Source organism: Neophocaena asiaeorientalis, unplaced genomic scaffold, assembly GCF_003031525.2.
Source record: "Neophocaena asiaeorientalis asiaeorientalis breed wild unplaced genomic scaffold, Neophocaena_asiaeorientalis_V1.1 scaffold196, whole genome shotgun sequence".
Classification (NCBI taxonomy): Eukaryota; Metazoa; Chordata; class Mammalia; order Artiodactyla; family Phocoenidae; genus Neophocaena; species Neophocaena asiaeorientalis.
Window position 1 is genome coordinate 834,245 of NW_020173929.1, and position 25,899 is coordinate 860,143.

The 25,899-nt window shown below is 43.3% G+C and overlaps 1 protein-coding gene across 1 annotated transcript; it reads right to left on the minus strand.

Moving 5' to 3' along the window:
• Positions 1–2,605: 2,605 nt before the first annotated feature.
• LOC112404561 (uncharacterized) lies at positions 2,606–24,826 on the minus strand. The gene is made up of 3 exons (XM_024752590.1): positions 24,707–24,826; positions 7,256–7,380; positions 2,606–2,990 (listed from the first exon to the last, which is right to left on the minus strand). Exons 1-3 carry the CDS (start codon positions 24,824–24,826, stop codon positions 2,606–2,608), a joined length of 630 nt encoding a protein of 209 aa, XP_024608358.1.
• Between the last annotated feature and the right edge of the window lie 1,073 nt (positions 24,827–25,899).

Consider the following 25,899-nt stretch of genomic DNA (forward strand, 5'->3'; position numbering starts at 1 on the left):
TTTGCCACCTTTGTAGTAAAATCTAGCTTCCTCCAAGTACATGCAACTAAAGATTTGGCTCTCTCTGTATTTTTTTTATTATTATTCTTTCTGTATTTTTTTTTAAGATTTTTTTTTGATGTAGACAATTTTTAAAGTCTTTATTGAATTTGTTACAATATTGCTTCTGTTTTATGTTTTGGTTTTTGGGCCCCGAGGCATGTGGGATCTTAGCTCCCAGACCAGGGATCAAACCCGCACCTCCCACATTGGAAGCCAAAGTCGTAACCGCTGGACGGTCAGGGAAGTCCCTCTTTCTGTATTCTTAAAACAAGTTCATAGCTCTAGAACTTACCACTAAAAACCAATGAGTGTCATAACACCCACCACTTTGGCTCACATTCAAGTTTTAAAATTTTGAGCAGTGGGAAGATTGTGTCATCAGCACTTAAACTCATGAGATTTACATGAACTTGGAGCTATGTCCAAAAATCCATCTGCACTCTCAATTCTGGTCAGTTCCAGGGTCTGGGTCTGGGGAAACACTCAAACTGGATTTGAGGTAGTTATAAAGGTAAGGTAAGTAATGCACATGCAAGAACTGCAAGGACTGAGTTTTCCCTGATGACCTTCCTCAGGTGGTCAAATGCCAAAGGTAAGATAGATCAATGCCTGCCAACACCAGGCTGCTGGTTAGTGGTCTTGCCAAGATTTAGAATTCTTGTGTGAAGTGCTTTAAAACCTGAAAACTGATCTATCATTGGGTGAAACTGAATGGATTAAATGACAAAGGAATAGCTTTTTATTTTTTATAAATTTATTTTATTTATTTTTGGCTGTGTTGGGTCTTTGCTACGTGTCGGCTTTTCTCTAGTTGCGGAGAACGGGGGTTACTCTTCATTGTAGTGCTCAGGCTTCTCATTGTGGTGGCTTCTCTTGTGGAGCACAGGCTCTAGGCACACGGGCTCTAGGCGCACGGGCTTCAGTAGTTGTGGCTCGCGGGCTCTAGAGCGCAGGCTCAGTAGTTGCGGTGCACGGGCTTAGTTGCTCCGTGGCATGTGGGATCTTCCTGGACCAGGGCTCAAACCTGTGTCCCCTGCATTGGCAGGCGGATTCTTAATCACTGCGTCACCACGGAAGCCCAGGAATAGCTTTTAATGTTGTTTTTGTCACGGTCAGGGTATTCCAAAGCTAGTTATATGTGGTAGGGATTTGGAATGTAATTCAAAAGCAGATCAAAGACTCTCTGCACATTCAAAAACATTCAGAGACCCAGCTGGGAAAGGTTATATTTTCAGAGGAGGAAACTGAGGCCCAGAGAAATTAAGCCTGTGCTTTTCCCTTTCTCAGGACTAGAACACCTTCGCCAACTCCAGATGTTCCCTTTAAAGCCTTAACGTTCTCATCTGAAAAATGGCCACAATAACTCTTACCTTGTAGAAGAGAAATAGGATGATTAAGGTAACGAACATAAAGCATTTTGTGTGGTCAGTGCTCAGGAAATGATAACCATTTTTATTATTACACCAAAATAAGGTCCTTACGTATTTCAGCATCAAAGATTTTATTTGTGGTTCATTTTAGATTTCCACGTGTGGCATTAGTGACTGATGGAGGTTGTGGATTTATCAGAAAGTTGTCAAAGGTGTTTGTTGTTTTAAATATATGAAAGTTTTGTGTTTTTTTTAAGGTTCACAACTTAAAAATAAAAGAGTTCACATGGTTATTAAGTATAAGAAGCTGAGGACATTTAATGACTCACATCAGATTAGCGGTCCTAAGCCACAGCAAGTATGTGGCCGTGCTGCTAAGATATTTGAGATAAAGAAAGATGCCCGTAGAGAGCACGCCCAGGTGACTTGAGAGTCAGACCCACTCATTAGCTGAACGACTTCAGGCCAATTACTTCCACTCTGCAAGCCTCCTTTTCCTCTTCTGTAAAAGGAGGCAAGAGCAGCACCAGCCCGGCTGGGTGGTTGTGGGGGGCTCAGTGAGGCCCTGAGTGTGAAGCACTTTGCCCAGGCCTGACACGAGGAGATGCTTGATCGGTGGAGCTAGGTGACTCTCATAAAGGGTAAAAAATACCCTCTCCTAAGGGTGAAAAGACATGCTAAGGAATAAGAAGAAACCATCTGGAGAATGAAATGTTGCCATTTGCAGCAACATGGATGGACCTAGAGAATATTATACTTAGCGAAGTAAGGCAGACAGAGAAAGACAAATATTATTTGGTATCACTTAATAGTGGAATCTAAAAAATAATACAGATGAATCTGTATACAAAACAGAAACAGACTCACAGACATAGAAGACAAACTTTTGGTTACCAAAGGGGAAAGGGAGGGGGTAGGGATAAATTAGGAGTATAGGATTAACAGATACAAACTACTCTACGTAAAATAGATAAGCGACAAGGATTTACTGTATAGCACCAGGAATTATATTCAACATCTTGTACTAACCTAAATGGAAAATAATCTGAAAAAATATGTATAACTGAATCACTTTGCTGTACGCCTAAAACTAACACAACATTGTAAATCAACTATACTTAAATTAAAAAAAAAATTGTTTAGAGGATCATCTACACTTTATTTTCTGGCAGGCGCGATTCCCATACAAACCTTCACACTGGAGCCGGGCTCATCAGCCACAGGAAGCCCTGCCGGAAGTCTTCAGGAAGGCCCACCGGCTTGCTGATGGCTGGATTCACAAAGACATGGACTGAAGACCCAGTGGTACAGGCCAAAGCGGCAAACTGCGCCAGCTTGGGGTGGCCAAAGAAAAAGCCATCACTGAGGTGCCGGAGATCAACGGAAGGTGGCTCCTTGGTGGGCGTGGGGGGAAACAGAGCAAGGCGGTAATGCACGCTGGAATGACCAACTTTCTCCATGACCAACACAGCCACTGCGATCTGAGGAAAGCCGACCGGCGAGTGGAAGGTGCACTGATTGGTCACTATGAACCCCACCATGGGGGACATCAGCAAGCCCGTTTTCAGGCCGCAATATCTGGAAAGTTACATCACAATGCTTATTCTGTATATAACATTGTATATATTGTACACATTTAATATACTAACAGTTGTTATACATTGTATAACATTGTGTAACATTTGTTATACAATTGTATATACATTGTGTATACATTGTATAACATTTAATATACTAACAGTTCACAGATATGGTTAAGTTCTCATTAAACATTGGCTATTATTATTATTGCCCATCTTGTCCTCGCTTCTCATGGTAAAAAATCAGGTACTTTTGTGTAAATGAAAGAGAATTATTGTGTCTCTTATATCAGCTACTAGATTGTAATCTCTTTAAGGACAAGGACTTTGTTTCTGAAGTTTGTTGACGAGAAATAAGGCTGTGCTTGAGATAAACGTGGAGGTTGAGCAGAATCGGAAATAAAATCATCGTATGCTGAGTTACAGTTTCTTCCCTCCGCTCCAAAGATGCCTCCTTGTGATTTAAAAATTTTAATCACATTGTCTTATTGTCTTCTTTTTTTTGAGAAAGTTAAGACTGAATGTGAGAATTCACTGTAAGGAAACAATTGTGGGTTGTACTAAGTTCGCCTATAAAGCTGCTCACTGAACCATGGTTCACAGAAACAAGCTACAAGTCTCCATCCAGGGAGGGCACCATGGGTGCCTGTGGCTGGCTACCTGAGCATCCACTGATGTCACCCATCATGATATTAGATACATTCATTTACTGACATGGAGATCTGTCCAGTGAAAAAGATCACATTACGGAACAGTGTGTACCATTCCATCCCGTTTGTTATTATAAGAATATACTGGTTTACGTCCTTATTGCTTAGAAAAAACTTTGAAAGGATAGCCTCCCAAATGGTTTCAGTAGTTATCTAGCAGTAGAATTTTGGATAATTTTTTTCTTCTTTTTGCCTCTATGAATTTTCCAGAATGAATATGATTTGCCTTTGAAATTAAAAAAACAAAGTGTTATATATATATTTATTTATTTTGCGGTACGCGGGCCTCTCACTGTTGTGGCCTCTCCCGTTGCGGAGCACAGGCTCCGGACACGCAGGCTCTGCAGCATGTGGGATCTTCCCGGACCGGGGCATGAACCCGTGTCCCCTACATCGGCAGGCAGACTCTCAACCACTGCGCCACCAGGGAAGCCCCAGTGTTTTTTTTTTTTTTTTAAATGTCTGAATATGAATTTCATTAAAGCACTGGAGAGAGAAGCAGACTGGAGAAGCAAGGCTCCTTCTTCTGCCCGTTGGAATCCTGCCCCTGGCTGCCCTCCCTGAGAAGCCTCCCTCCTGAGCAAGTGAGAAGGAAAAGGGAACAGGAAAAGAAATCCCTGCTCTTCAGTGTGACTCCGAGATCCAGTGAGAACCAAATTCTCCCATTTTCATTTCCCATGCTTCTTTTCTGCAATTGCTTTCCTAGTTCTGCCAGCTTTTCCTCATTCTCTTAAGGCACTGACAGTAAAGACATAGTGCCTCTTCCCACCGGGAGTACAGTATGTCCTGAGCTCCCTGTAACTCTGAGCCAGGCCATGAGACCTTTAAATAATTAAAATGCAGGAGGACTTTTAAACAATGCCATCAATGAGCACCTGGTCACCAGGGCTGTGCTGGATCCTTTACATTTTGTATTCAGTCTTCAAAACCATCCTGCAAGGTAGGTCTTATTTTCCCCATTTTACAAGAAAGAAAGTAAAGCAGGGAGGCTGAATAAATTTTCCAAAGGCATGCATGCAGTAAGTGGTGGTCTAGGCCCAAACCTCAGGCTCTCTACAGACAAAGGTAAAGCCAAAATCTACATTTTAGTCCAGTGAAGGAACTGCATCTTCTTTAAGTGTTCCTGTGACTTTAAGAATTACATTTTCTTGGACTTCCCTGGAGGCGCAGTGGTTAAGAATCCACCTGCCAATGCAGGGGACACGGGTTCGAGCCCCGGCCCGGAAATACCCCACATGCCACGGAGCAACTAAGCCGGTGCGCCACAACTACTGAGCCTGCGCTCTAGAGACTGCGAGCCACAATTACTGAAGCCCATGCGCCTAGAGCCCGTGTGCCTAGAGCCTGTGCTCCGCAACAAGAGAAGCCACCACAATGAGAAGCCTGCGCACCGCAACGAAGATTAGCCCCCGCTCGCCACAACCAGAGAAAGCCCATGCACAGCAACAAAGACCCAACGCAGCCAATAAATAAATAAATATATATATATATATAACAAGGTTGAGTCTGATTTAGCTCTTCCCTGTGCCAATCCAAGAGACAACACAAATCCCAGATGGCTGGAATGCAGACTGCCGGGGAGGCTGGGGAGGAAGCAGGAGCCAGGCTGGGGAGGGTCTTGGTAAGGAATTTGGGTTTTAGCCTGGGGCCCTGGGAAGCCACTGCAGGCAGGGGAGAGGCAAGATCAAATTTATTTAGTAAAACTGTTGCAGGAAAGGGGACCCCTTCCAGGCCCCAAGAGTGGTCTCTTATCTAACACTTGGAAATGAATTGTCCAAGGAGACACACGTGCTGACAGAGCAAGAGACTTTATTGGGAAGGGGCCCCCAAGGTGGAGAGCAGTAGTATAAGGGAACCCAGGAGAACTTCTCTGCCACGTGGCTCGCAGTCTCAGGTTCTATGGTGATGGGGTTAGTTGCCAGGTTGTCTCTGACGAAGCACTCTGACTCAGGGTGCTTCCTGGTGGTGCGCACATCACTCAGCCAAGATGGATTCCAGCGAGCAGGATTCTGGGAGGTTGGCAGGACATATGGACTGGAGTCTCCTCTCTCCTATTGACCTTTCCCAAATTCTTCCAATTGGTTGTTGACCTCCTGTTGTAAGATGACTCATGCAAGTGGTTACTATAGTGCCTGGCCAGGACAGGCAGTTTCAGTCAGTGGTTCCCCTAACAAAACTGCGGCTTCGAACTGAACAATGGGTTAGATGGAAACAATAATGTGTGCAGGAGGATAATTAGGTAACTACACAGTTCGGGCAGAAATGATGGTCTCTGGGACTAGAATGGTGACAGCAGAGATGGAGAAAACTAGATGGAATCAAGAGAGATTTTTCATAAGCTGTGATGATGAATCAGAATAAAGGAGACCAAAGAGCCCAGGGCCACACAGTCTAGATGACTTAATGACGAGATCATTTGTGGAAAGAGGAAACGGGGAGAAGCAGCTTGGGGTGAAGGTGAGGAAAGTGAGGAGTGCTGCTTTGAACAGGTTGAGCTGAGGTGCCTGTGAGACCCGAAGAAGAGGTGCACAGTAGGGATAATAACACCCCTAGCTAAGATTTATTTAGCCCTGTACTACATGCGAGGCCTTCTGTTAAGTACACAAACTGGATTATCTATCAAGAGGCATCTGGATCTCTGGGGCTACTGCTCAGAAAGAGATTCGAGCTAGACACAGGAGTTGAACTCAGATCTAACGTCAGGGTCTAGGCAGTGAGGGCGAAGAGCTGAAGCCACTGGTGTAACACACTTGGTGCGGCAGGGCCAGGGGGAGCTGGAAAGCAAATGCCCAGTCTGACCCCGCACAAATTCAGACTTACAAAAAAATACTGGCATGGAAAAGAAAGGGCAAGCCCCAAATGGAGTCACTTGCCCCCTCAGACAGCAAACCAAGACTTAATTGCAGTTTCAATCCCTCCTAGAAACGCGACCTTTGAAACAGTCAATCTGAAACAATCTATGGGAACAAGGTTATCTGCCTGATAAAGACCCCTGCCATTCCCCTCCCCACAAAGAAGACGGTCTGGCCTGAAACACCCCTTTCTTTTCTCCTGCTAATACCTTCCTGACCCACCCTCCTTTCACCTATAAAAACCTTTCACTTTGTACAACTCCTCAGAGCACCCTTCTATTTAACTAGATGGGATGAATAAAACCAATTAGATCTTCAAATTTACTCAGTTGAATTTTGTTTTTTTAACACTGGTCAGACTAAGTAAAGCTCATGTGTGGCCTGCCTGGATTTGTCTTTCTGGTCCCCAGTTTGTGACCCCTCATAATTAAACCAGGGGACAGGGAGGGATGGCCTAAAAGAGGATATAGAAGAGGGTGAAATCAAGCCCAGAGTTTCAGCCTAACACGCAAAAAGCTGGCTTCGAATAAGCTCCCAACTGATATTTCTCAGGATGCAACAAGCGACTGATAAAGTGTCTGATTCTAATGCTGCCTAGTAATTAAGTGAGGTGAATGCCTATCTTCTATGCTTTCTTACACCTGGTTCAGTAAACTTTAGCATAAAGGGACGTTTGAGCTGGAAGACCCCTTGGGGCTCACTTCGTACAGGGGCTCTCCAACACTGGTGTGCGGATCAGAATCTCCTGGGGAACCTGCAGAATGTCCAGACGCCCAGGATCCTCCCAGACCCTCTGAATCAATGTACAAGGAGGGCCCCAGGCACCCTGATTTTAACAAGGTCCCAGGTACTTCTGATGCACACACCTAGCATAGGAGTTGTTCCTCTGGGTCTACCCTCTCAGGTAAGGAAACAGCCCAGAGATGAAGTAAGTTGCTCACCTGCACGCGGCTAGAGAGGGGCAGGGTCTGTCCACACTCTACTGGTCACTCCAGCCCTTTCCATTAACCTCCCCAACCCCAAACTCAGGCCCAGCCCAGGCTTGGAGATCAGTGGGTCTCTGGGGCATTCACAACTCAGAATCAGATCTGCAGTGTTCATGATCTCACCCTGATTTTGTACCCAACTCCAACAACTGGGTTTTGTCTCATCTTACTCCCACTCCCCAAGCTCCTTCCTTGGGTCTGTTACTATGTTCTGCCTTGACCCCAGGGCTGAGGCCCTGCCTTGGTGCCTCCCCACCCCTGGATGCCTCTGGAGCAGGAGGCGTGCACACAAGAGGGACACGGTGCCTCTGGGTCAGTGTGAGGAGACAGTCCTGTTGCATTCTGAGGTCTGGAGAGAAGTGCCTGTCAGATGGTAGGAGGCCAGGGGGCATATGGCACAAATACACCTTTCAGAGGGGTGAGGCTAGTTTTGTCACTTGCTATAAATAGCATACGATGGGCCATGGCTTGTGGTCAGTTACATGGCATGCCAAGGCAGGATTCTGGCAGGAAATCCATCCCCACACTACCTGAAACTAAGAATAAGCACAAGCTGGGCGGCATGACCCCATGACTGTGCAGAGTCCTCGGGGAGCATCACATGAGCAGCTGAAGGGGAACTCAGGCCTTGAGAGTCTGCACAGGAGGCCCCTGCCTGGGTGGTGTTAGGAGGTTATGCGGTTACAAGGAGAAATACATAAACATTTAGAAGTACAGACCTGGGGAGAAAACGCCTTAAATGTGAGCATGTATAAAGTTAAAAGATTAAGATGATGAAACTAACACTTAGGAATATACCCTGTGTATCTTTATATAAATAATTTATTGGGCTTCCCTGGTGGTGCAGTGGTTGAGAGTCCGCCTGCCGATGCAGGGGACACGGGTTCGTGCCCCGGTCCGGGAAGACCCCACATGCCGCGGAGCGGCTGGGCCCGTGAGCCATGGCCGCTGAGCCTGCGCATCCGGTGCCTGTGCTCCGCAACGGGAGAGGCCACAACAGTGAGAGGCCCGTGTACCGCAAAAAAAAAAAAAAATTATCTTCAGTCAAGCCTCTTTGGATATTGCCTTTACAGAATGATTTTGGTCTACAAGGGCTAATTGAAGTTAATTGTATGCAAGTCCCCATGCAATTTCTGTTGACCTTGGCCTGCAATATAAAATACTGGTTAAGAGCTAAAGTCATTAGACCTGGGTTTGAATCATGGCCCCGATGCTGTTGGACTTCAGTGAGTCACTCAACATCCTAGAGCCTCAGTTTTTCTCAGCTCTAAAATGAAGACAGTAGCACAGACATGATAGGATTTTTGTGACAATTAAATAAGGCAATGCATATCTCATACGTCTGGGCTGATTTGGGCAACTTAAAGATTTTCGTTGTTATTTTTGTTTTTTAAGCTTTTTGAACTGTTTTGGTCTCTAGCGGTAGAACCTTACATTTGTCTTTGGGCCAAACATTTCCTTTATGTGGGGAAGACCCCTTGTGTCAAAACCCTGGTAGCCAACTGGGGTGTGGATATGGTGATCTCACAGGGGGACTACTGACAAGGCCACTCTGTTGTTCCTTCAAGTGGTTTCGAGACACTGGGACATGAGAATCAGGTGAGTAGAGCACGAGGGAAAGGACAGGATGGATGAGGCGTGGCAACTGTTACACTTTAGGGCCTTCCAGGAAGAGCTGAGAGATGCTTTGAAGGGGAGAGAGGACGGGTGCAGCAGTTGAGCCAGAGTAAGTTTGAGCCAATGTAATTTACATAGTAAATGATTACAGAATTTAATGATTGCCGCATTGTCATAACAGACAAGAATTTACTCAAGAGGTACAATGGAAGTCGCTTGGTCCCTTTGTGGCAATGATGCAATCATACCAATTTGTGGAGCTAATCCTTCTCAACAGAAAATGGTAAATCAACCTAGACCTCACCTTGTTTTACTGACTTAACCAATCACTGGGTTTGGTGCCGGTGATACGGCAGTGATGGATTCTCTTCCTTGGCAGAGCTTACACTTAATCAAAGAGAGACCATGAGGAATACATCAATACAAACTGAGGGGAAGTGCTCTGCAGGAGATGGACAAGGTTGTGTGAGACGCTATAACAGAGGAGCCTGACACAGATGGAGGCAGGTGGGAGTATAGAGCTTCTGAGGAACTGAAGGGAGGCCAGTGAGGCCCCGCGGCTGGACCACAGAAAAGGAGAGAAGAATGGTAGTGGATGAGACAGGATAGAAAGACTGGACCCAGTCCTGTACAAATTGGATTTTAGCCTAACAGAATGGGAAGCTGCTGTGGAGGTTTAAAGAGGAGAGAGAGTCATGATCGTGTTTGCATTTCAAGATTAGCCCTGTAGGGAATGGACTGGTGAAGGCAAGAGTGGATGTAGAGGTACCAGTTAGGAAACTACAGAGAACTGGATTTGGTGGCAGTAGTGGGATGAAAGCTCGTGGCTCCAGAGATGTTTAAGGAGGGGCTCAAAGGAATGATACCTGGGCCTTTCCTGGCTGACTGGCTTCCACCTCTCACAAAGGTCAGTGTTTGACAGTAACAGTACCTACAGCAAAAACAGGGACCTCTATCATCCTTCTAGTCTTTGAGGCTATGATGAAATGGGTTCCTCACTGTAACACTGCACTCTCCAGGTCGATTTCTACCTCAGGTACCTATTGTAGTACCATTTGCGTCTCCCCCACCTAAATGTAAGCAGCTCAAGAAAAGGCACTGTTGCTCTATCCATTTTTATTTCTTGACATCCAGCATAGAGCCTGGCCCAGAACAGAACCAAGAGTTGTTTGAAGAACTAAACATGATACTAGGAAAGGGATGACTATTTTTGTAAAGAATTATAGCAGTTCAGTGCAGAAATGGCTCTTGGAAATCACCCAAGTCAGTATCTCCCTATCCAGAGTCCAAGCCAGTCAGCTAGTAAAGGCACAAGTACCTCCTTAAACACCTCTGGAGCCACGAGCTTTCATCCCACTACTGCCACCAAACCCAGTTCTCAGTAGTTTCCTAACTGGTACCTCTGCATCCTCAGTTACCTATCACTTGGCAAGGCTATACCTGTGGTCTTGTCTCACTTTCTCTCTGAGTATAACCTTAAGTCTAGGTTTTTCACATAGTTAAGGAAGATTATTCCAAACCCAAAGGAAATGACTACATAGACAAATGAATTTATTTGCAAACTTTTAAGCTGTTTTGCTCCTGAAAGGGATCGGACGTAATTAAGATAAAAATAGGAAGAAATATTTTCTGACCACTTCACATTTTGAACAACCATGACCCGAAGAATACTGAAATTTTCCTTTGGTTAGTTTCATGTTGCTTTTAAGCATGTTTTGGCTTTATTTTAAAGGACAAATGATATCATAAGTAATAAGAAAGATTTGTTAGAACTAGAGTAAGATATGAGATTGAATAAATAAACAAGGCTTTACCTCATGCTATGTTTACTTGCCACTTGGCAATATTTTTTTAAAAAATGAAATCTATATATAAACTCGGTTGCCTATCCCCAAACATAAGAAGCTAATATTATGAGCTGGCAATAGGTCACATTAGGAAAATGCCCAGACACAGCTGCCTGAAGATCATCGCTACTGCAATTTTCAAAGTGCCTGCATTGAGTCTCTAAACTCAGCAAAACTAATGAAAATCATCTGCTGTCAGAGTGGAACAATTTCTTCATAACACTGTTCTCCCAGGAAGTTCATTCTGGTAAATCAGTGTCAAGATGACAAGAAAGTCCAACATATCTCAAGAGGCACAATATATAACAAGCAAAAATCTTTAAATCCGTGCTCAGAGACTGAATATTAAAGGGTCTGATGAAGAACTCAAGACCCAGAAATGAAGGATATGAAACAAATTCATTAAAACATTTTGAATAAAAATAAGAAGACCATGACATGATACTCAATTCACAGGAAAACACCATCTTAAAGGGTAAATGTGGTAGATGATGATCTGATTTTTTTGGACATCCAGAAGTAGAGTCAACCATGAGCGACGGCCCTGAGAGAGTGGATTAGGGGGACACATTAATGATATCACAACTGCTGTGCTTTTTGTCTTTGTTGTAGTCGCTCTCTGAGTGAGAGAGTTCAAAGAAAGCATCTTTGAAAAGTGACTATTAGATCTTTCAGGCCCTTGCCTGAAATTCCTCGCCAGGAATGCGGCAATCGTTCCTGGGCCTGCTGAGAAAAAGGGAGAACGGAAGTTAAGGAGGGTGCTTATTCATTCCATGAGGTCCTTAAAATCCAACATCCTCCAATTAGTTATGGAAAAGTCCAGGAGCCTGTGAGGAGCAGCAGTTAAAAACCTATTTTAAATTGACCAGGGAGCAGAAAACACTCAAACACGTGGAGAACAGTTTAGAATACCAAATACACCAGCAACAACTCTCTGAGGGCTTTCCATCTAGAGAAAGCAAAGTTGGAGAAGACAGAGGATGGAAGATACGGAGTTTTTTCTTTTTCTTTAATTCACCACAGTGTGATTTTGGAAGCTGAAAGGACTTGGAGCTTCTGCCGCAGAAAGAGGCTACCAAAGAATGCAGGTACCCAGCTCAGAGGGTTCCCAATCAGTCCACGCACTTGGGTGGCTTTAAGGCTTTTTTGTCACTTGTTTCTTCATGATTTTTAAATAATTTTTATTACATAATTAATGCACACACATTGTAGAAAAAGTAGAAAATATAGATAAACAAAAATAAAAAATTTTAAATTTCCCTTTATTCCATAACTCAGAGATAACCAAAATTAACATTTTGGTATACATCTTTTCAAACTGTTTTTCAGAAAAGGAGATCTTTGTTTTGTTCTGAATAAAGCAGATCATACTGCAATTTGCTTGCTTCAATCAATTATATATTATGAATTTGTTTCTATGTTAATAAATATATTTTTAATGACTGTCAAATATACCCTTGTATGGATGTAACGACATTTATTGAATCAACCCCAAGGCAATTTAAAAACTTTTTTGTTTTGGGCTTCCCTGGTGGCGCAGTGGTTGAGAGACCGCCTGCCGATGCAGGGGACACGGGTTCGTGCCCCGGTCCGGGAAGATCCCACATGCCGCGAAGAGGCTGGGCCCGTGAGCCATGGCCGCTGAGCCTGCGCGTCCGGAGCCTGTGCTCCACAACGGGAGAGGCCCGCGTACTGCCAAAAAAAAAAGAAAACTTTTTTGTTTTGAAACACTTTCAAACTTACAGAAAAGTTTGCAAGAACAGTACATAGGACTCCTCATGTCTTTTATACAGAGTCATCCATTCTTAACATTTTGCCACATGTGCTTTACCATTAATGTTTATTACTTCTGAACTATCTGAGAGTAGGTTGTACATGTCATGCCACTTTGCCCTAAATATTTCAGTGTGTGTTTCCTAAAAACAAGGATAGTCTCGTCCATAACCACAGGACAGTTATCAAATTCAGGAAATTTAACAATGGTCTTAGCAATCTACAGTTTATATTCCAACTTTACCAGTTGTTCTAATAAGGTGCTTTACTTAATAAAAAGAAGAAACTTCTTTTTCCTGGTGCAGGATCTAATTCAGGATCATGTATTACACTTAGCTGTCATAGCTTTTCAGTCACCTTTCAATCTGGAACAGTCTGTCAGTCTGTCTTTATCTTTTACGACATGGATATTTTTCTGATGAATACAGGCCAGTTACTGCATATCAAGACCCTTAATTTGGGTCCGTCGATGGCTCCTCATGGTTGGATTGATGTTGTGCATTTTTGCTAGAATGCTGCATAAATGCTTTTCAGGCCATCACCTCCAGAGGCACAAGATGTCCATTTGTCCTTATTGGTGACGTTAATTTTGATCATTTCATTAAAGTATTTATTGCCTAGTTTTTCTATTATATAGTTTACCCCTTTGTCTACTTTTTAAATTGTGGTAAAATACACACAGCACAAAATTTACCATTTTAGCCATTTTTAAAAGTGTATAGTTCAGTGGCAGTAAGTACATTCATATTCTTGTGCATCTCCCCTATAGTGTTTATTTTTCCTTTGTGGTACACGGGCCCCTCACTGTTGTGGCCTCTCCCGTCGCGGAGCACAGGCTCCAGATGCGCAGGCTCAGCGACCATGGCTCACGGGCCCAGCTGCTCCGCGGCATGTGGGATCCTCCCAGACCGGGGCACAAACCCGTGTCCCCTGCATCGGCAGGCGGGCTCTCAACCACTGCACCACCAGGGAAGCCCAACAGTTCCATTTCTTGAACTGCTTACATTTAGATGCGGGAGACGCAAATGGTACTTACAGTGCAATGTGGAAAAGCAACGTGACACTCTGGGCATGGAGGTGGCCCAGAGTACAGTGGAAATGCAGGGAAGGAGCACATCTCACAGCCAGAGTCAAGAGTCATGGAGGTGAACAATGGCAAGGATGTGTGTGTACATGTGTGCATGCGTGTGTGTGTGTGTGCGTGCGCAAGTGGGCAGACTAGAGGGGAGGCAGGGCCCGAGCATGGAGGGCTTGACCTAAAGCTTGGACTTGATCCTGCAGATGAGACAGTGTCAGCAGAAGATAACATGACTGACAAGGTTTGATGGATCAGCCGGGAGGCAGCAGAGAGGCTGGGTCTGAGGGCAGCAAGCCTGGAAGCAGCAGATCAGTTGGTAGGATCACTGCAATGAGCCTGATGAGAAAGGAAGAGTCTGGCCTGACCAGGACAGTGGGAGTCGGAGTTGTGAGGAGATAACAGATTCGAGAAATACCTAAGAGGTGCCTGGGTGTGATGATGATGATGGAGGGATTCAGGTTGACTTCCATGTTTTCAACTTTCCAGAGAAGGAAAAATTATGAACAATATTACTTATCTCAAGTTGATCTCTTTAACCATCCTGTCAGAGAGATAGGGCCAATCACTATTATTCCCATTGTACAGATTAGTAAACTGAGATACAGAAAGTCAAAGTGACACAACTATGCAATGATACAGCAGAGATACCAAGCTCATCCTAGCGCATGTACTAATGGATGATATAAAATTATTCATAATGCTGGAAGTAGAGAACCATATGCAAAAGATGAACTTGGATCCATACCTCATATCCATATCATATCCATATCCATACATCATATACAAAAATTAACTGAAAACTAATTATAAATCGAAACTTAAGAGTTAAAACTTAAAAACCATAACAGAAGAAAACATAGGAGAAAATCTTACTGGTTTGCAGTTTAGCAGATTTTCTTAAATAGGACACAAAAAGTATAAGCTATCAAGAAAAAAAAATCAATAAACTGTACTTCACCAAACTTTTGCACTTGAAAACCCACTATTACAAAAATGAAAAGGCGAGCAACAGACTGGGAGAAAATATTAGACAAACCTATCCAAAAAAGGACTTGGATCTAGAATATATAAAGTACACTTACAAGTCAATAATAAGAAGACACACAACAAAATTTTAAAATGTGCAAAATATCTGAATATATACTTCACCAAAGAAGACATATGAGCGGCATAAGAATAAGAAAAGATGTGCAATATCATTAGTCATTAGGGAAATGATAATTAAGACCACAATGAGATACCCATTGCACACCACCTTGAGTGGCTAAAATGACAAAGATGGACTATATCAAGTGTTGGCAGTAATATGGAGGATGGATTGGAGTTCTCATACACTGCTGATGGGAATGGAAAATGGTATAGCTGCTTGGAAAAATACTTTGCCAGTTTCCTGATGAAAAGGCAAAAAAATACACCTACCATATGACATAGCCACTCCATTCTTAGGTAATTACCCAAGAGAAATAAAAGCATGTCTACACAAAGGCCCATACATGAATATTCACAGCAGTTTTATTTGTAATAGCTGGAAACAGACCAAATGTTGGCCCACAAGTCCACAAAGTGTGGTACCTTCATACTACAGAATACTACTCATCAATAAAAAGAAATGAATACACAACAACATGGATGAAGTAACTCAAAGTAATTATGCTGAGTGAAAGAAGTCAGACCAAAACAAAAGTACATACTGTATGATTCCACTTCCATACATTTCCAGAAAATGCAAACTAATCTAGTGAAAGAAAGTAGGTAAATGGTTACCTAGGGATGGGGGGTGGGGAGCATTGGGAGGAGGGATTGCAAAGGGAGTGCCAGGGAACTTTGGGTGATGTTCCTTTTCTTGACCGAGGTGATGATTTCACAAGTGTGCAAATATGCCAAAACTCATCAAATTGTGCACTTTAAATACGTGCAGCTTGAAAAAGATCACATAATGGAGAGAAATATGCCAATATCTTAGCAATAGCAAATATACTAATATCTAAATAAAATCAGTCTCTGATTATGGGATGGTGGGCTTATTAACAATGATCCTTTTCAGAATTTTCCAAATTGTCCAAAATGAGCAGGTTATACTACTTAAATCAAAAAAGCTACTTTGGGGACTTCCCTGGTGGCACAGTGGTTAAGAATCCACCTACCGGGCTTTCCTGGTGGTGCAGTGGTTGAAAGTCTGCCTGCCAATGCAGGGGACATGGGTTTGAGCCCTGGTCTGGGAAGACCCCACATGCCGCGGAGCAACTAGGCCTGTGAGCCACGACTACTGAGCCTGCGCTCTGGAGCCTGCAAGCCACAACTACTGAGCCTGTGCGTCTGGAGCCTGTGCTCCGCAACAAGAGAGGCCGCAACAGTGACAGGCTCGTGCACTGCGATGAAGAGTGGCCCCCGCTTGCCGCAACTAGAGATAGCCCTCGCACAGAAACGAAGACCCAACACAGCCAAAAGTAAAAATAAATAAATTGTTTTAAAAAAAGAATCCCCCTGCCAATGCAGGGGACACATGTTCAATCCCTGAACTAGGAAGATCCCACATTCCGCGGAGCAACTAAGCCCATGTGCCATAACTACTGAGCCTGCACTCTAGAGCCCGCGAGTCACAACTACCAAGCCTGCGTGCCACAACTACTGAAGCCCGCGTGCCTAGAGCCCGTGCTCCGCAACAAGAGAAGCCACCACAATGAGGAGCCCGCGCACCGCAATGGAGAGTAGACCCTGCTCGTTGCAACTAGACAAAGCCCGCGCGCAGCAACGAAGACCCAACACAGCCAAAAACTTTTTTTTTTAAGAAGGCTAAGGCTTCCCTGGTGGCACAGTGGTTGAGAGTCCGCCTGCCGATGCAGGGGACCCAGGTTCGTGCCCCGGTCCGGGAGGATCCCGCATGCTGCGGAGCGGCTGGGCCTGTGAGCCATGGCCGCTGAGCTTGCGCATCCGGAGCCTGTGCTCCGCAACGGGAGAGGCCACAACAGTGAGAGGCCCGCATACTGCAAAAAAAAAAAAAAATGTTAAAAAAGGCTACTTTTGCAGAAAAAGTAAAAGGTGTACAGAGAAACTTGGAGAAAACAGTCTGTACTTATGAACTTTAAGACTATTGGGTAAAATAAAATCAAAGACAAAAGGTCCTCTATTCTTTCAGAAGCTATGGTAGGCCAGAGGGGACCATGAGAAGGTTTATATGTTCCACAAGAATAAAAATATCTAAATCTAAAGCCACCTATGTAAAAGTACCATATTAACAAAATGGATCATTTAGCTGGACTGTCCAGCTGAAATGTCTTTCAAATACATCAGTAGGAGGCAGTTGCAGAGAATCAGGAAAAGGAAGAGAGAATGCCAGACAGCAAGGAAAGGTGCATTTTTACATGATGTCATGACCCATCATTTCTTGAGTTCACTCAGGAGTATAAGGATTAAGGAACAATCCAACATAATTAGCAAGTAACCTGAATTGTATATCCTTAAAAAGAATACATACTGAAAAGGACAAGTTAGGCCATGGAAAATGCTATTCCACATCTGACCAAATACGGTCAAGAATCATTAATCTGGGTTTCCACTCTTGGAAATGTTTGCTAAATCTGTCTGTACTGGGCTAAGGATTCACTCTGAATTTTTATTAATAGTGAAAATAATAATTTTAAAAGCTTTCAGGGAACATATCTAACCTACTTAGATAATAAATAATTTTGTAAAGCCCTCAGTGCATTAATTATTTGAATATCAAGGACTGAGGCTTATCAAGTAATTTTTTATGTTCATTTATTCAACAGAAGTCACTGTCAGCAACTGTGCTAGGTCTTAGGTTATAAAGAAACAAAAACAACCCATGCACTCTTAGAGCTCTTAATCTAGTGACTAGGAAATCTGCAAACAGTTGCGATACAAATTGTCCATGGCTTGGGAGAGTGAAAAAGTTAGAGAAGCTTACAGAGAGGAGGTAACACTTGAGGAGGGTTTTGAAGGCTATGTAGGAGTTCTCTGCTTAGGAAAAGAGGGACTTCCTTGGCAGAGGACAGCATGAGACAGAGAGGCATGAGAAAGCTGGATTGTTTGGTAAATGGTGAGAGCTTCAGTGAGGATTAAGAATAGGATTCAAAAAAAAAAAAAGAATAGGATTCACCTGGAGGGGAGAGGCCCTGAGGATGGAGGCCCTTTACCCCATCTAGAGGAAATGAGGAGGTGTGTTGTTACAACTCTTTCATTTTAGCAGAAATGAATTTGTTAAAGAGAGAGAGAGCACGCAAGCACTGTTCCTCTGTCTTTAGAGCCCTCTAGGACTTCCTGCAGTCAGTCCTAGAAAGGGGCTGGACTTGGGAACTGGAAAGTTAGAATACTCTCCTCTACCTTTTGTCTTTTTTTTTCTCTCCACATCTATTTTATATTAGCCAGGATTTTTTTGGTCATAAGTGACAAAAATAACCCAAAGAGTTCAAGCCGAAAAGGGAATTTATTTACTCTGTAAAGTGAGAAGTCTAGGCACATGCTACAGCATAGATGAATCTTTTTTTTTAAGCTTTTATCCCCTTCACCCATTTCTCCTACCCCCCACCTCCTGCCTCTGGCAACCGCCAATCTCTTCACTGTATCTAGGAGCTTGGACTTTTTGTTGTTGTTTGTTTGCATTCTACATATAGGAGAAATAGTATGGTATTTGTATTTCTCTGTCTGACTAATTTAACTTAGCATAATGCCCTCGAGGTCCATCCATGTTGTCGCAAATGGCAAGATTTCCTTCTTCTTCTTTTTTTTTTTTTTTGCGGTACACGGGCCTCTATATCTATTCATCCATTGATGGATACTTAGGTTGTTTCCATATCTTGGCTACTGTAAATAGTGCTGCAATGAACATGGGGGTGCACATATCTTTTTGAGTCAGTGTTTTTGTTTTCAGATAAATACTTGGAAGTGGAATTGCTGGGTCATGTGGTAGTTCTATTTTTAATTTTTTGAGGAACCTCCACACTGTTTTCCACAGTGGCTGCACCAATTTACCTTCTCACCAACAATGCACAAGGGTTCCCTTTTCTCCATATCCTCACCAACACTTGTTATTTCTTATCTTTTTCATAATGGCTGTTCTAAAAGGCATGAGGTGATACCTCATTGTGGTTTTGATTTGCATTTCCCTGATAATAATGTTGAACACCTTTTCATGTACCTGTTGGCCAACTGTATATCTTCTTTGGAAAAATGTCTATTGAGATCTTCTGCCCATTTTATAATCAGATTGTTTGTGGTTTGTTTTTTTTCTATTGAGTTGTATGAGTTCTTTATATATCTTGGATATTAACCCCTTATCAGATATATGATTTGCAAATACTTTCTCCCATTCAGTAGGTTGATTTTTTATTTTGTTCATGGTTTCCTTTGCTGTGCAGAAGCTTTTCACTTTGATGTAGTCCCACTTGTTTATTTTTGCTTTTGTTGCTTTTACTTTTTTTTTTTTTTTTTAATTTTTTATTTATTTTTTTAATTTATTTTTGACTGTGTTGGGTCTTCGTTTCCGTGCGAGGGCTTTCCCTAGCTGCGGCAAGTGGGGGCCACTCCTCATCGCGGTACGTGGGCCTCTCACCATCGCGGCCTCTCTTGTTGCGGAGCACAGGCTCCAGACACGCAGGCTCAGTAATTGTGGCTCATGGGGCCAGCCGCTCCGCGGCATGCGGGATCCTCCCAGACCAGGGCTCGAACCCATGTCCCCTGCACTGGCAGGCAGACTCCCAACCACTGCGCCACCAGGGAAGCCCTGCTTTTACTTTTGATGGCAGGTTTTTAAAAAATCAGCACAAAGACCTATGTCAAGGAGCTTACCACTTATGCTTTTTTATTTTTAAATTTTTAGCTGTGTTGGGTCTTTGTTGCTGCATGAGGGCTTTCTCTAGTTGTGGTGAGTGGGGGCTACTCTTCGTTGCAGTGCACGGGCATCTCATTGTGGTGACTTCTCTTGTTGGGGAGCATGGGCTCTAGTTGTGCAGGCTTCTGTAGTTGCGGCTCGTGGGCTCTAGAGTGCAGGCTCAGTAGTTGTGGCACACGGGCTTAGTTGCTCCGCGGCATGTGGGATCTTCCCCGACCAGGGCTCGAACCCGTGTCCCCCGCATTGGCAGGCAGATTCTTAACCACTGTGCCACCAGGGAAGTCCCATCACTTATGTTTTCTTTTAGGAGTTTTATGGTTTCAGGTCTTATATTCAAGTCTTTATTTTGAGTTGATTTTTTTGTTTGGTGTAAGACAGTTGTCCAGCTTCATCCTTTCAAATGTGGCTGTCCAATTTTCCTTACATCATTTGTTGAAGAGACTGTCCTTTCCCCATTGTATATTCTTGGCTCCTCTGTCATAAATTAATTGACCATATATGCATGGGCTTATTTCTGGGCTCTGTTCTGTTCCATTGATCTATGTGTCTGTGTTTATGCCAGAATCATACCGTTTTGATTACTATAGCTTTATAATAGGGTTTGAAATAAAAAAGCATGATGCCTCTAGCATTGTTCTTCTTTCTCAAGACTGCTTTGGCTATTCAGAGTCTTCTGTGGTTCCATACAAACTTTAGTATTGTTTGCAATATTTCGGTGAAAAATGCCATTGGAATTTTGATAGGGATTGCATTGAATCTGTAGATTGCTTTTCTATTTCTATTTCTTCATGATTCAGTCTTGGTAGGTTGTATGTTTCTTGAAATTTATCCATTTCTTCTAGGTTTTCTAATTTGTTGATGTACAACTGTTCGTTGTCGTCTCCTACATAGTAGTCCTTTGTACTTCTGTGGTATCAGTTGTAATAGCTCCTCTTTCATTTATGATTTTATTTGAGTTCTCTTTTTTTAATGGTAAGTCTAGCTAAAGGTTTATTAATTTTGTTTATTCAAAGAACTAGCTCTTACTGGTTTGAAGACATTTTGCTATGTCAAATAAGCTACTCACAAACGAAAAATATTGTATGATTCCATTTACATGAGGTATATAGAATTGTCAAATTTATAGAGACAGAAAGTAGAATGGTGGTTTCCAGGGTCTGGGGGAAAGAAAAATGGGGAGTTATTGCTTAATAGCTTCAGTTTGGGAAGATAAAAAGTTCTGGAGATGTATGGTGGTGATGGCTGCACAACAATGTAAATACACAATGCCACAGGACTGTATACTTAAAAGTGGTTTAAATGGTAAATTTTATGTTATGTATATGTATTTTTAAAATAAATTTATTTATTTATGGCTGCATTGGGTCTTTGTTGCTGTGTGCAGTCTTTCTCTAGTTGTGGCGAGCATGGGCTACTCTTCGTTGCAGTGCATGGGCTTCTCATTGCAGTGGCTTCTCTTGCTGCGGAGCACGGGCTCTAGGCACGTGGGCTTCAGAAGTTGTGGCACGCAGGCTCAGTAGTTGTGGCACACGAGCTTAGTTTCTCCACGGCATGTGGGGTCTTCCCGGACCAGGGATCAAACCCGTGTCTCCTGCATTGGCAGGTGGATTCTTAACCACTGCGCCACCAGGGAAGTCCCTGTTATGTATATGTTAACAATTTTTTAGAAAGTGGGAAACCTAGGAGTAAATACTACTTCAGGAACTGCTAGATTCATGTATCAAGGGACATCATCGAAATTCTGGCATTCTCTATTTTGCTCCACTTTCTTCTGTGTCGTCTTCATTTTCAAGAAAGTTTAGTGGAGGTAAAGATGGTCACTCTTATCTTAAATTATCTATAGAGCTAAGGACCACAGTCAAAAGAGAGCCTCTTGCCTGACAGTTCCAGCTGAACTTCAGGGGATGACTGATTGGCCTGGTGTTGTGTCATAGAACCATTCCTGAACTAATCACTGTAGCCAGGGAGTAGAGTATTCTGACTGGCCAAGCCTGGGTCATGTGTCCAACCTTGAATCAATCACTATAGCCAGAGAGTAGAGTACTATGATTGGCCAAGCCTGGGTCATGTGTCCAAACTTGAATCAATCACTGTAGCCTGGGAAGCAGAGTCCTCTGGCAAAAGCCAGTTCCTCTTGAACCACATGGACTGAGAATGAAAGAAAGGTGATTTCCCAAGCAGATACTGGGTAGTCAAAACATGTCCATCACAACTTCTTCCTTCCTTCTCTGCAGAGCAGTTTTCTGTCTTTTCAATCAGTATGGCAAGAGAAATATTGCCACCCTCAGCTCAAGTTACACCTTCCTTATTCAAGAACTTTTAGCTCCAATTCAAAGTCCCTGGGAGCATCTGACTTATGCAATTTGTCTAATTAACTGTTTCGATGGGAATGGAAATAGTCTTAGGGATAATATGGCTGCTACAGGCCCATTTCTGTGAGTATAGGGGTAAATTACAAGGATCAATAGGCACAAGACAGATACCTCAAGATGCGTCTTTCACAACAAATAACAGACAATTTTTAGAGGAATCTGATGTGAACAGATTGTATGAAAACAGTTCTGGCAGCTAAACGTAGGATGGGTTGGAGCAGAATTTGACTGCAGGAGGACTAATCATAGGGCTATTGCAAGAAGATGACTTTGAAATTTCTAGCTTGGGAGAATGAAAATATGGGGATGTCATCCACCATGAATGAGACTATAAAAGGAATGTCTGGTTTGGGGTGGGCCGAGAAGAATAAGGTGATGAGTTTAGCTTCGGAAGTGTTTCCTTCAAGATGCCTGTGGAACACCCAGGTGGAGAAGCTCAGTAGACAACGGGAGATAGAGTTCTGGAGCCGAAGAACAAGGGTGTATGTAGTTGGGGATAGAAATTTGGGAATTACTGGTATAACGCTGGGCGCTAAAGTCATGAAAGATATGAGATTGCACGTGGAGACCACTGAGTATAAGAGAAGGCAGCAGAGGACAAAACCTGCATTTAAGGGACTGTGGCAAACGCCCTCATTGCCCTGCCCATATGTGCTCAGCGCTCACTGTTTCCAAATGTGCCAGGGGCATCCCACTGAAACTCTCCTCCTGGGGGCTTTCTCCCAGGTTGAGGTTGGTGCAGCCTGGAAATGCATCTTTTGCCAGAGTAGCTGCATTGGACTGGAGTGGATTAAAGGAACAGCTGCCTGAAGACCCCTCCCACTTCTCTCCTTTGCTTCTCAGGCTCTGGGACTGCGTCTGACACTTGCTCCTCAGGGAGAATTCTCTTTCAAGGGGCCTGCTCTCTTCCTTTGCTACTAAAACAAAGTAATAAATATTCAAAACTCAACATGCTTAATTTGAGTTTAAGCATCCTCACTACATTTCACTATTATGTATGTCCTTGAGGTTATTTACATCTACGGTCTCTGTATAGCGAGGATGCTACATAATGGGATGCTGCACATCTCTTCCCAGCTCTGTCTTCAGTAAAGTTAAGTTAGTACTTGAACTCATTGGCCATGGTGGGAGTATTTACACCACAGAAATCAGCAAACACTTCAAATTTATTGTTTTGATTTATTCATTAATTTATCGTTTTATTGATTATCAAGACAGGGAAGGTAGGTCAGCAAACATTTTCTGTGAAGGGCTGGGTGGTAGATCTTTTAGGCTTTGTGGGCCTCTTGGTCCCTGTTACAACCACTCAACTCCACTCTTGCATCATGGAAGTAGCCATGGACAATACCTAAATGAAGGTGCATGGCAGTGTTCCTATAAACTTGATTTACAAAAATAGGTAGCAAGCCAGATTTAGCCCAAGGGTCATGATCTGTTGATCCCTGGGCTAGACTAAACTTGAGACCATCTTAATAATAGATTAAATTTTAAAGTGCATCATGTCTGTAGTGTGAATCATGCAAAAATTGAAGAAATATTCTTCCAGTATTCAAAAACTCTTATTTCTTTTAGCTCACAACATACTTCTTACTCGTTAACATGAACAAAAATATCAACCAACATTCATGTCAGAACTATACTTGTCAAGGCAACTAAAGGTTAGCTAAGAATAGAAGAATCTAGTCAAAGATCAATGAAAGCATTCTGTGAGAACCAACTGGCTCTATGGAATTTATAATAAAGAGGATTGTATATTTTACTACAATTTGTACTTGTGTGCCAAGAATCTTTTTTATCAGTAAAACGTATAATGAACTTACGTATGTACATATATGGTGGTTGTTAAAAACATTTACCAGCACATGACTCAAAAGGCATCCAGTCCTGATGCAAAACAGTAGATGTAAATAGATCCAGGAGGAGGGAGCTGTTGCCAAATATCACAAACCAACTATATATGAACCTCCTCTCAGGTCTGCCTGGGAACTCTAGCATATCTCCATTTATAGATGAGAAAACTCAGGTTTGACCAGAGTCACATCACTAGTGACTGACAGCACTGAAATCCAGACATAAGTGTATTTGACCCCACGGCCTATCCCTGGAGACTGCCTCATTAGACACCATGTATCTGGTTCAGAAGAACATGGAAGTTGTAAGTGAGCTCCGTTTGGAAATGGCCTAGTGGAGGCGTGGAGAAACTCCACATGAGTCAATACCCAGGTGAAGGCCAGGCAGGCTTATGGAAAAGGAAGGCTATGATGGGGCCACAGGCATAGGTGCAGATTTTAAACGTGGCAGACAGCAAACATTTGGACACAGAGATGGGGATGAATGACTTCCTATGTCAGGGCTGCAACAGTAAGCACATTTCCTCTCATCAATGGTGGTTTGTACTGATGAAGAAATTGTGAGTGCAAGCATCTATAATCCCATTAAATCGTTTTGTGATAGGAAATGGAGCATGCTTTCTAAGTGGTATGCAGTCAGAGATTAACGGGCGGTGCTGGGCCATGGCTGGGAGTAGCGCAGCACGTGGGCTGTAAGGTGCACTGCACTTGTGCTGATGCAGTGGCTTGGGAAGTAAGGAAGTAAGAGAGTGAAAGTGGGCCTCAGAGTTCTGCCTACTTTCTGACAGAGCGTGAGCGAGAGAAAACAGAACAGCACCATGACAGCATCTTTTGGGGCAGCACCTCCCATGGCCGAGTGGCTCTGGCTGGGAGAGGTCATCACTGGGACTTTAACCATGTTGCACCCAAGCACCTGACTAGGGGACACTGAGTCCCTGTTTTCCTCAAGGTTCTTCCAGCGACAAGTGATAAAAAGTCCGCTCAAAGGCTTAAACAGAAAAGGAGAATGTATTGGCTCGTGTAACTGGGAGGTTTAAGAGTGGCCTCAGGACACTAAGGACTGGAGCAACAGTCTCAGAAATTAGTTCTGTCATGCTTCCTCTCTGACTCTGCTTCTCTTTGCTCCTGTAGACACTTCCTCCTGCAGCAGGTAGAAGGCATGACTGAGACAACTCAAGGCTACATCATCCCAGCTTAACACTCACCCAAAAGGAAGAGAGCTCCAGCCTGCCAACATCTCATTGGTCTACCTTCGGCCGTGTGCCCATCTCTGGTCCATCAGTGAGGCCGGGCAGAGGAGTATTATGTCTGCACAGGCCTGGTGCAATGCTGCATCGGTGGCCTCACCAGAACCACACGGAAGAAAGGGGCATTGCCCACCAAGTAAAGGGATGCTGTCACTTAAAGGAGGGAAGGGGTTCTGGACAAATAGAAGCTGAAGTCCCTTGATTTGCAGAACTCTACAGGGGATTCTCAGACCCAGAGCAACTGCTAATATCAAGGCTGCAATTATTAAGATGCAAGGGACTTAGTGTCTTGACAAGGCAGGGAGGGGAGGGATAGATAACAATCACTGGATGGCTACTGTGTGAGGGACTGTACTTGCTGGTACACTCGCTGCCTCATCTAATTTTTGTTATTACGTCATCCTCATTTTACAGATGAAGAAACAGGATCAGAAGGTTAAGTAATTGTCCAAAGTAATACAACTAATAAGCATCAGAGCTGGTAAACGGAGGCACGGGTCTTCATCCTCTGAGTGAGGAAAGTGCTGATTTCTGACCCCCTCTCTTACCAGGTCTCAGTGTCAAAGCCCTACAAATATATTTTATGTCCCTTCAGCCAGATTTTCTTTGGGCTATTTCCAAAGCTCAAGATGTAGCAAGATCTTGGGAGGGTGGGATGTGCTATATCAATGTCCCTGAACAGACATAGAAAGAAGTAAAAAAAAAAAAAAAAAAAAAAAAAAAA